This window comes from Budorcas taxicolor, chromosome 11, assembly GCF_023091745.1.
Source record: "Budorcas taxicolor isolate Tak-1 chromosome 11, Takin1.1, whole genome shotgun sequence".
NCBI lineage: Eukaryota > Metazoa > Chordata > Mammalia > Artiodactyla > Bovidae > Budorcas > Budorcas taxicolor.
The window spans coordinates 28,044,368-28,056,714 of NC_068920.1; the positions used below are offsets into that span (position 1 = coordinate 28,044,368).

The following is a 12,347-nucleotide window of genomic DNA, read 5'->3' on the forward strand; positions in this document are numbered from 1 at the left end:
GATACCTAAGCAGAAAATACCACAAAGAAGGAAAGCAAAGAAGTGAAGACATGGGTGGGGTCTAGAAGAGGCTGAGGGAGGTCACAGGGTGACAGATTGGCAGCAGACCTAGAGAGGAGCCCATCCAGACCGGAGCAGGAGCTCCTGAGAGCGCTAGGGGCTGGGCATCTAGGAAAGATGGAGAGTTGGTATGATAGAAAATATATTCATGTGTTTGAAAGGCAGTGAATGTCTCCCCTCCAAAAAAGGCAATATGAGAAGGCTCCAAGTGGCAAGAGATGGAGCTCTTCCAAGGATAACCTCTTTAAACAAACCTCAACATACCGAAATATCACTAATATCCTGAGATATAAAAGCATTTGAGTCAAAATAGGGACCACCATGTATGTGGCAGGCATGACGATTTGCCCCATAGTGTGGTAAGTCTGCTCATTTGTATTAAAGAGAGCTGTTGCTAGCTTTATTTAACAGAAGCAATGTGAAAAGCTGTAAAAACACGCCTTTATTTTTCAATGACGTATTTTAAATGAACTTAAGATTTTAAAAATTCCAAGGAAAAATCTCCCGTATGGTTAAGAGATACCTTAATTTACAAGTTTCGTAAATTCAGATTTAAGAAGCAATGCAGTGTCTAAATATACAGACTTTACAGTTAGACCCCTTGCTGCTAAAGCCTTCATCATGATTTACAAGCTGTATGACCTTGGGCAGATTACTGAACCTCTCGGCATGGGATTTTCCTCATCTGTAGGGGAGTATAGTAATATCATATCATGGTTGTTATATCAAATGACTTTATATTTATGAAGCTGTGTTATGTATGTTTGGTAAAAAAAAGCAATAAAATATCAGGTTCATTTTGCTTCAAATGGGTGTTTCATGTAGTGTTTTCCTATGTGTGAAAACTCAGTTTTTTAAAACCCCCAAAGCAGGCAGTAGATTATCGGTTTTACTAAAGTTTCAGCATAGGATTCTCTTCAACAGCAAGTACTAAACATAAAAATACAAATCCAATTATTAAAATGTAGTTTAAGAACAGGCCTATTATATAAAGGTACATTTGCTGCTGCTGCTAAGTCACTTCAGTCATGTCCGACTCTGTGCAACCCCATAGACGTCAGCCCACCAGGCTCCCCCGTCCCTGGGATTCTCCAGGCAAGAACACTGGAGTGGGTTGCCATTTCCTTCTCCAATGCAGGAAAGTGAAAAGTGAAAGTGAAGGTAACTTCTATAATTAAAGCATTACACATTTATATGGCACATGTTTAATATGCTTAAGGGCAGACTATACACCTTCCTAATTTATTTAGTGATTCTTACATGTACATAGAATTTAAAATTACAATCCATGCTCATATATATTATGTCATTTGCCTATCATAAAAAAAAATTATAAAGTACGAAGAAGCCCCATTGAAGGAGGAGGAAAAAAAAAAAAAGACTTGAACAGGGATTCAAAGGCTCATAGTCAGTAATCCTAATCAGCAGGGGTAGGGAACCCATACCAGTCTTGACGTTGTGTCCAGAGCCCCAGCTCTTAACATCATGCCTGACTTGGGATAGGGATCTGCTAAAAGTTGGAACTCGAAATAGGCATTGGTTTATGCTGACAGTTTTTTGTAGAAAGCCACCAATAGGGTTTGTTTGCGGAAGGAGACATTGCTGGAGAAAAGGTAAAGGGGCAGACAAAGATCAATGCTTGCAGGTCTGCTAACAGCACAGGTGGGTCAGCTGTTTGGAAGGAAGCAGGTAGAAAAGCCAGTCTTTGCAAATGACTCAAAAAAGAAGCAAGTATGGAGTTTAGTTAAAAATATTCTTTCAATATCGGCATATTAGTTGTGACAAGTGTAGCATGTTAAAGAAGTATGTTAACATTCTCTGTAGTATCCTTGTGACTTTACTGTAAAGCTAAAGCTACTCCAAATTTTTTTGGAGTAAATTTAAAAATTTATTTATTTAGGAAGGAAGGAAAGAAGGAAGGAAGGAGCGTTTCCACTGGTGTTGCTGCTTACTTCCTCATATGGATGTTCCCGGCTTGGTCTTTCTTTTGGAAAGGATAAATCTAGAAAGTCAACCAAATAGTCATATCCTCCAGGAAAAGGGCTGAAGTCCTCATCTGTCTCAATCATCTGTGCAAATGACAACATGGTAAAGGGAAGAAGCATATCAATCTGGTGGTCAAGATCCTCAAAAAATTCTAGAATGTGCAAGCAAATGATAGCAATGAAGTGGAGTAAATATAAAAAGAGGCTTGTCTCTCTCTTCTCTCCTACTCCCCCATCAGTCTACGTGGCTCTCTAACTCTTCTCTTTCCTGAATTGAATTCTAATCCTATTCTTCTACACTAGCAAAACTGCTTCATATCACTAACTTCATTCAGATTTACAGAGAAGGTTATCATTGTCTTAGATATATGTATAATTAGTATACTTAGTAATTAGTAAGTATAATTAGTAAGGAGCTATCAAATACCACTGTAGTTTGCAGGCTAAAAGATAAATAAAACGTGGAATGTTTCTCATCATCACCTAGCAGCCAAACATAAAGAGTGTCATTGAAAATTCCAAATATTTTCTCTTTTTCACATTAATCACTCAACTGAAAATCTCATTTAGACCAAAGTTCCTCAGGTCTTCGGGTTTCAAAGACAATTTTCTAAAAAATATTTGGGAGCTAATAGAGGCATCAATATTTCATTTTGCTAAGTGAGGACTTAAAAAAAATTCTTACATATACTGTCCTTTTATTCCATTAAAGGAGGAAGGCTTTCATGCCTCAAAAATAGAAAGGACTAATCTTGGAAGCCTGGCATGCTGCAGTCTATGGGGTCACAAAGAGTTGGACACAATTTGGCAACTGAACAACAACAATCTTGGAATAATGACAATTCATCCCAAGAAAAGAGAGTTGACATCTTTGTAACCATACTCACATGCATACTCATACTTGTTTCATTACTGACCAGCAAAACTTTGTCACAGCCTGGCACTGACCCCTGGGTAGGTTTTTAGGACTTACTGATTTTGAGAATGCTAAGTATCGTCTGCTACCAAGTATTAATGTTCAGGGGTTGAAAGGTAAACTTGAAACTAGTCCTCACCCCGAGGGTAACCAATCTTTGTTTCCAAGGGTATAATGTCGTCCATTTCCTGATGCGTTCCCTAAACTTTGCTCCCCGTGCACAAATTCAGGCACTAAATATAATTGGGATAAAATATACAGATAAGTACTGCAGGGATTTCCAGCCCATTTTGGACCTCCTCTTTCTCTTTCACGCTCTGCTTTTCAGTACATATTTTGCTTTTGGATACATCCTCAGTTTTCTGGTGACCAGCTTACAGCATGATCCACTTGAGCCTAGAAGCTCTGTGTGTATGTATCAGGGCTAATTTAAGTTCCAGGCTGACCCTGTGGTTAGTGAACCTCACTCCTTACCATGGGTGCAGATAAGAATTACCCACTTCCTGCTGCTACAGGACACCACCCTCTCTGGTGGGGTCCACCTGCCAGTTTCACAGTTTAAATAGCTTTTTCTGCCATAAACACAACACCGCAAAATATCGACAAAACAAAAGCAACTAACACATGGTGATGGGAAGAAAAAGAATCCTCCCAAAGAGAAACTGAGCTGGACCTCAGAATGCTTCCTATGAACACATTTTCAAAAAGGGATTGTTTAAGCACATTGTCCCATCAATTCTCTGTGAAGCAAACGGTAGGAGTTAAAAAATGCTTATTGAGAAACAAATTGGAATACGAAGGGGTTTTCATATACTTCCATAATACAGGAAAGCAAAGACAAATGGTACTTCATAAGCATACCCTGACCACCAGGTTATAATCCTTAAATCCAGCCCAAGTGAAGTATTCTTTTATCCAGGATGGGTGACGAAATATTTCATCTCCTACAGCAGCATTCAAGATTTTCAAATATGGTCCAAAGTCCCAGGAATCCTTGTAAATTTTAGTCCCCTCCGGAGGGTCAATGATGCCTTTGCTTAAAGACAAAAAGATAAGAGAAGGAAAGAAGACAGCAATAAATAAGGAAGGAAGGCAAAAGTTAGCACTTCAATTTCAACAGTCAATCAGAGGAGCAGCTTTTTGATCATTTAGGTGGTACCCAGGGGTCCCACAGAAGTGCCTTGGGGGACACTTCCCCAGCCTTAACCAGAATAGCTCCTGTTAATTGTTTAGTGTGACGGCTCTCAAAGTCAATACATTTAAAGATAAAAGTCCTTGTCTGGAAAAAAAAAAGTTGGAAAGCCACTGATGCGGGCCCTTTCAGCTCAAATCACTAAATTATGGGAATGTTGAATATAATATGGTCACGTTGAGTTTGTAGAAGCCTGCTCACACCTGCCCTGCCCCCTGACCTCCACTAGCATATAAGTTTGATGAGAGCAGCATCCGTGATTGGCACACAGAAAGTGTTAGTCGTGTCCACCTCTTCGCTACTCCATGGACTGTAGCCTGCCAGGCTGCTCTGTCCATGGGATTTCCCAGGTAAGAATACTGGAGGGGGTTGCCCTTCCCTTTTCCAGGGGATCTTCCCAACCCAGGGATCGAACCCTGGTCTCCTGCTTTGCATGCAGATTCTTTACTGTCTGAGCCACCAAGGAAGCCCGGCCACAGAAGAGGCCCCACAAACATTTGTTGAACATAGGAATGACTTTAGCCTGTCCTCAAGATATACCGAGAATTTTGTGTCTCTAATATATGGTCATCTTTCTGTACTAATCAAAGCTGACAGACAGGGCAACTCTACCTGGAAACCCAGTCAGCAATATAGATGACAGTTCTCTGACATTCCTAAAGCTGTCCATCCAATGTGAGGATGGATCATTGCATGGGACATGGAAACGTGAATCCTGGTAATAGAATAGAATGTGATCGGGATGAGGGAATGGTGATGAGGAAATGGGCACCTGGCTAGTACAGATTAGGCAACTCTGTGGCACTTCTCAAAACAACACTTTTAGTCCATTGTTTGACCAAAGCTAGAGAAGCACTGGTTTTGGTAATAAATTACTTGTCAAATCCTGAAGTTTCTAACTTTTAAATGAATCTCAAATCTGCTTCCTCAACTCCTTGCCTCATCTCATTTTTTAGCCTCACTAATCTCTTGCTGGATAGAGCCTCAATCTCCCAGTTGGCCTTCCTGACTCCAGTTCTTCCCACTGTGGCCTCTTCCCCCAGGAAATGCTCTTCTGCAAATGGAAATGGTTTTTCTTTTTTAAAAAAAAACAACACAGTAATATTTCTTCCTCACTTTAAAACTTTCTCAAGCTCTCCTTACTCATAGGCAAATTCCCTGGACTGTTTTGCAAATTCTTTCTAGCCCTGGCCGGACACCCTGTCTCACCCTTTCCCTCCCCTTTCACTTACTGCCCCTACACTGGGGTGGATTTGACTTCATGAGGGAAGGACCTCTTCACAGCTGTTTGCCTGTACCTACTATGATGCCAGGTTTACAGAAGGAGCTCAGTAAGTCCTTTCTGAATGAATGGCATACTATTCACTTACTCAAAGTAAATATATTTACTAACACAACATTGTAAATCTACTATATTTCAGTAGAAACATTTTTTAGAAAACAAAAAACAAAGTATCCGCATTCTCCAAACTCATGACATTATTTGCACCTTCCTTCTCCAGCATGTGCCAGAATCTCGATCTCTCTCGCTCTCTTAATTACTCTCTGAAACCTCCTCCTGTTTTCTAAGGCACAAATGCTTTCCTGGACACATTTACTGTTCTCTCCTGCCCACTCCTCCCCTTACAAGAAGGCAGAGTTAAGCACTTAGTCTCCCTATATCCCTTACTCTGTGTCTTACAATTGAGAATCCAACAATAATCAACCCTCTCGTTACCCAGAATGCTTTGGTGTGACTTGATGATACAAATGCAGATTCCCGGGCTCTACCTCCTATCTACCCAAAGAGAATCTTAGAGGGTGGAACCCAAGGAGCTGCAGTTATCCAAGTGACTGGAGTTATTCTGATGTGCTTTCAAGTTTGAGAATTATTACCATAGGATACATCTGGGGAACTGGAGAGAGAGGATGGAGAATTCTGCAAATGCCAAATGCCAGACTCTTGAATGCCCTGCTAAAACCTGAAATAATTAAAAACTTCTCTCACCCCTAATCTAGAGAATACGAACTGCTTTTACCCTTGAGATACTGGGGAGATTCTAAGGAATTTTAAACAGGGAAGGGGACAGAGTTTTGCATTAAAAAAAAGTATCTTTGGCAGCAAGGCAGAGTAAGGACTTTCAGACTCCTTGCCTGTGATCCTAGTAAGAGTTTTATTTTGCATCAGGACCCCCACATGGGCACCTGTGAGACAAAAGTTTCCTGAAATGATACTATCCCTTGTTATATGTATCTGGGCAATATACTCAGGTCTATTTGATTTTACTCTATTACATTTTTAAAAAATGCTGGTTGTGGTCAATGCAATTGATTTCTCAACCCACCAGTGGACTGTGAGCAGCACAGGGTCAGGATGTGCCGAGGAATGGATCGGAGCAGAGGCTCAGGGGCCACTGCAGGAATCTAGGTGAAAAATTGTGAGAAGTTAAATTAAAGTCACAATGGAAGAACTAGAGTGATGGATTTGTAAGAGATTTATGCAGTAGAATTGATTAGATGTGGCAACCAGTTGGGTATGGGAGGTTACAAAAGGTCATAATCAGCTGGCTGCACCATTCATGCCAACTTTGCAAAGGTAAGGCCAAGAGAGGAGTGTGCTTTTGGTGTGTCCAGATTTCTGACACATTTAGTCCATTTCTAAATAAAGGTGAGGAACTAACAGTTTCATTTGCCTCAAAACAAGTATTTGTAAGGGGCTTCCTAATGGTACAGTGGTAAAGCATTCCCTGACTTGGGAAGATCCCCTGGAGAAGGAACTAGCAACCCACTTCAGTATTCTTGCCTGGAAAATTCCATAGACAGAGGAACCTGGCAGGCTACAGTTCATGGTGCTGCAAAGAGTTAGACATGATGGAGCGACTGAGCCTACACGCAAGTATTTGAAAAGTCTCGGCCCGCGACATCAAGGCTCATGTTTCCTGCACCGCACTCCCAGGGCACTGCTTCCTGTTCAAATGCACTGCCTAGGGAATTGGCAGTTGGGTAGACTGGTTCCAAATAGGAAAAGGAGGACATCAAGGAGGTATACTGTCACCCTGCTTACTTAACTTATATGCAGAGTTCTTATATATCATGAGAAACACTGGACTGGAAGAAGCACAAGCTGGAATCAAGATTGCTGGGAGAAATATCAATAACCTCAGATATGCAGATAACACCACCCTTATGGCAGAAAGTGAAGAGAAACTAAAAAGCCTCTTGATGAAAGTGAAAGAGGAGAGGGAAAAAGTTGGCTTAAAGCTCAACATTCAGAAAACGAAGATCATGGCATCCGGTCCCATCACTTCATGGGAAATAGATGGCGAAACAGTGGAAACAGTGTCAGACTTTATTTTTTGGGCTCCAAAATCACTGCAGATGGTGATTGCAGCCATGAAATTAAGACATTTACTCCTTGGAAGGAAAGTTATGACCAACCTAGATAGCATATTCAAAAGCAGAGACATTACTTTGCCAACTAAGGTCTGTCTAGTCAAGGCTATGGTTTTTCCTCTGGTCATGTATGGATGTGAGAGTTGGACTGTGAAGAAGGCTGAGCACCGAAGAATTGATGCTTTTGAACTGTGGTGTTGGAGAAGACTCTTGAGAGTCCCTTGGACTGCAAGGAGATCCAACCAATCCATTCTAAAGGAGATCAGCCCTGGGTGTTCTTTGGAAGGAATGATGCTAAAGCTGAAACTCCAGTACTTTGGCCACCTCATGCGGACAGTTGACTCATTGGAAAAGACTGATGCTGGGAGGGACTGGGGGCAGGAGAAGAAGGGGACGACAGAGGATGAGATGGCTGGATGGCATCACTGACTTGATGGATGTGAGTCTGAGTGAACTCCAGGAGATGGTGATGGACAGGGAGGCCTGGCATGCTGCGATTCATGGGCTCGCAAAGAGTCGGACACGACTGAGTCACTGAACTGAACTGAACTGAATGTTTATGTTCATATGAAAACTAACTCTCAGGCTCATTGTATTTCACTTTGAGCTGTATCAATTATCCTTCAAAGAAAAAACTTCCTTACTCTTTATCTTCAAGGAAGGTTCTGAGGTGAGGAAAACACTTGGGTTAACTATTATATAGGATGAGAAAATTATTTATAGTACTGAGGAAAAAATTTCAATCTTTTATCCCCTAGATTTGAAAGATACTTATTTAATAGTTTTTTATTTGAAGGGTAAGAATTCTGTTTAGAAAAGTGATGTGTGGATATTAATTCATGACAAGTTTAGGATGCTACTCAAAAAAAAACAAACAAACAAACACAAAACTTAGTATTCCTATGAATCAGGACCTACCAAGAGGCCATAAGTATATCCTTTATTTTCTCATAAAATTGAAAAAAAAAATCCCTGAATCATTTTTATTCTCTAGTAAGTATTTAAGCCAAACCTGTCTGTTGGATCCTTTAGCATCCTACCCAGATCAAGAGTGGCTCCAGGTCGCGGTGTCCATGTTAACACATCAGAATTTTTCTTGATAAGATTGTTGAGTTCATCTGGGTCATTTTTGATGTTTGTTTCCTTAATGTACCTAAGAAATAAAGACATTCCCATGTCAGAAAGCTTATTCTCAGTTGAAATTCCGATTAGAACAATGACAGAATTTTTATTTGTTTCTTCTTCATTCATACTTCCCAATCCCCCTCTACTTACCTCAGGAAAAAGAAAGACTATATTTGGGCTAATGTTCCTAATTAGGGAAGAGCTATTAGTCAAAGAAGGTTGCATTTATAGCTTGTTTTTAAGTAATAATCACATAGTAATTGGAATTGAAGTTAGATAGAGTGAAATTATTATAAAGAGGTGGGAATAGCATACTCATATTTAATTTTTCCCAGTTTTTTAAAAATTGAAGTATAGTTATTTATAATAGTGTGTTAGTTTCAGGTGTATAGAATATTGGCTTGTTTTATTGTATTTAATATTAATTAAATATGGTGGTGGTGGTGGTTTAGTCGCTAAGTTGTGTCTGACTCTTGCAACCTCATAGACTGTAGCCTGCCAGTCTCCTCTATCCATGGGATTCTCCAGGCAAGAATACTGGAGTAGGTTGCCATTTCCTTCTCCAGGGGATCTTCCCAACCCAGGAACTGAACCAAGGTCTGCTGCACTGCAGGCAGATTCTTTACTGGCTGAGCTATAAGGAAAGCCCTTTAATTAAATATATAGATGATTAAATACTATCTGGTATGTAAATGCTAAGCAAATAACATGAACTAATTGTTTTTATCTTTACAACCCACTAATGAGACACCACCCTTATGGCAGAAAGTGAAGAGGAACTCAAAAGCCTCTTGATGAAAGTGAAAGAGGAGAGGGAAAAAGTTGGCTTAAAGCTCAACATTCAGAAAACGAAGATCATGGCATCCGGTCCCATCACTTCATGGGAAATAGATGGCGAAACAGTGGAAACAGTGTCAGACTTTATTTTTTGGGCTCCAAAATCACTGCAGATGGTGATTGCAGCCATGAAATTAAAAGACACTTACTCCTTGGAAGGAAAGTTATGACCAACCTAGATAGCATATTCAAAAGCAGAGACATTACTTTGCCAACAAAGGTCTGTCCGGTTAAGGCTATGGTTTTTCCTGTGGTCATGTATGGATGTGAGAGTTGGACTATGAAGAAGGCTGAGTGCCGAAGAATTGATGCTTTTGAACTGTGGTGTTGGAGAAGACTCTTGAGAGTCCCCTGGACTGCAAGGAGATCCAACCAGTCCATTCTGAAGGAGATCAGCCCTGGGATTCCTTTGGAAGGAATGATGCTAAAGCTGAAACTCCAGTACTTTGGCCACCTCATGCGAAGAGTTGACTCATTGGAAAATACTCTGATGCTGGGAGGGATTGGGCGCAGGAGAAGAAGGGGCTGACAGAGGATGAGATGGCTGGATGGCATCACTGACTTGATGGATGTGAGTCTGAGTGAACTCCGGGAGTTGGTGATGGACAGGGAGGCCTGGCGTGCTGCGATTCATGGGGTCACAAAGAGTCAGACACGACTGAGAGACTGAACTGAACTGAATGAGATACCTGCCTTTATTACTCTCATTTTATACAGAAAGAGACTAAGGATCAGAGGGGCCAGGTGACTTGTCCCAGGTCAGCAGTGTCCATCCAGTGCTCTATCGCCAGAGCGGGGCTTGACCTTCCCAGGAGGTCACAAGGAGGAGCATCTCCCCAACTTTAGGAGAAAGTCTGATAAATCTTTCTAACCCCTTCCACCATGTAAGGTTATATTAAAAAAGATAGGCATCTATGAACCAGGTAGCAGGCCCTCACTAGACACTAAGTCTGCCAGCACCTTGATCTTGGACTTTCCAGTCTTCAGATGTGTGAGAAATAAATTTCTGTGTTTTATAAGCCCCCTCCCAAAAAAGTCTTTCCATTCAAAACCATTAAAATCCACTGGTTGGAAAAGAGCACACACACATTCTCGGTCAGAGCCCCTCCTGATATCTAGTTTCTCATTGTGTTATTGATCAGAGCTGAGTATCTCCCAAATTTAATTACAAACCACAGTCTTTCTGGAAAAGTTCTAAGTCATCAATTTCAATGTTATTTGGGAAGGTAATCGTGGTGGTGCTGGAGTCAAAAAAGAGAGATTCAGAGAAACAGGCTTTGTCACTGTACTTCATCAGACATGGATGACCCAAGTATTTTTGTTAAAGGGAATTTTACTTTCTTGTGCTGCAGCTTGGTGACCTAGACTGGATAGATATTTTCAGCCAGATATACAAACATATGTAAGCACTGCAATTTCATAGCTCCAAGGTGACTTACATTATTTGTGATCTTGGGATCAATTTTGCAGACATGAGTAATGATGTCTGTCCACCCAAAGATGTCTAACTACTCCCTCCTGCACATGTGAATGTCCTTCCACTGGCACAGCCCTCAGTTTGCAGCAGTGTCACCTCTTTGTCCCATCTTCTTCCTACCTCTCATCTCAAAATGATTCATTAACTGGTTTCCTTGCCTCCTGAGAAACATGACGCTATCAGATTACTCTTCCTAAAACACAATGTGTGGCATTCACAAAATTCTTTAACTTCTTTGTCTCTATCTCTAAAATAATAATAAAATGAATACACACCCAGATTCCACCCTCTGAGGGGTATTGTGAGTACCAAGGGTAACATCTGCCAACCGCGAATACACAGAAGAATGGCTTATAATCAATTTAAATGCCAGCATCATGTTAAGTGGTCACATGTCCCATTGGTAAGAAACCATCATATCCAGTTCTTCTCCAGGTTCTCACAATGCAACCTCCTTGATGTTTCTCGAATCTGAATTCTCTTCTCAGTTGCCAATGTTTTTCGTCAATCCTTCCGAGATTGTTGTAATGATTTTCAAACTGGTCTCCAGGATCGACATTCCTATCTCCCTTCCCACCATACATACAGCCTAACCTCCCTGGTGCACATCTGATCATGTCTCTGCTCATCGGACCCCCTCATTCTTAAGGATAAATCCAAGTCATGTGGAGTGGCACACAGTAGTGTTCACTGTCTGGTTCCCTCCGTTCCCTCCTCCCCACTTCCTCAAACACCTGCCTCCGTCCCCTGCACTGAACTGCAGTCACTCATCTCAGCATCTTTCTATCTTTGTTGGTCAGGGTTTACTCATACTTCAAAACTTTGTTTCAATCGTCCCATCCATGGTTTCCAACAGTCAGTTTCTGACTCCCACCTGACTCCCACTGCCTTCAGAACACGCATGTACCACAGCATTTATCATTCTACATCATCATTGTTTTTCTCTTTCAACTCTGAAGACAATCATTTCATCCCTAGTTCTCCAGCACCAAGAACATGTGGCTCAATAGATGAATGAATGAATGATGAACAGTATTGATCAAAAGAAATTATTATTTAGCCTTAAACCAGTCTATCTGAAAATATTTGGAAGATGTGAGACAGCTACATAATATCAACAAGTAATAAAGGGAACATATCAGCAATCGGACATATTAATCGATAAGATACATGTAGACATGTCACCAGACAACACAGAACTTCAAAATGAAAGCAGTCAGGTTTTAATGATGAGACACATGAAGCCCAGAAAAGTAAAAGAATAATAATAATAATAATCGGTCCTAATAAGAGGTAGTAGGGAAGAGCCTAAATTCCATGTACACTATTTCTCCTACTGTACTCTGAAGCCTCAGTTGATGAGAAATTATGGTCAGTACTTAC

At 40.8% G+C, this 12,347-nt stretch overlaps 1 protein-coding gene across 1 annotated transcript in view; it reads right to left on the bottom strand.

Moving 5' to 3' along the window:
• Positions 1 to 12,347, bottom strand: part of LOC128055517 (cytidine monophosphate-N-acetylneuraminic acid hydroxylase) — a 61,172-nt gene that overhangs the window by 18,780 nt on the left and 30,045 nt on the right. The window contains exons 10-12 of the mRNA XM_052648112.1: positions 8,538 to 8,678; positions 3,823 to 3,997; positions 2,013 to 2,129 (exon numbers count right to left, since the gene is read on the bottom strand). Coding sequence (XP_052504072.1) covers positions 2,013 to 2,129; positions 3,823 to 3,997; positions 8,538 to 8,678 — 433 coding nt within the window. The remainder of the gene's footprint in view (positions 1 to 2,012; positions 2,130 to 3,822; positions 3,998 to 8,537; positions 8,679 to 12,347) is intronic.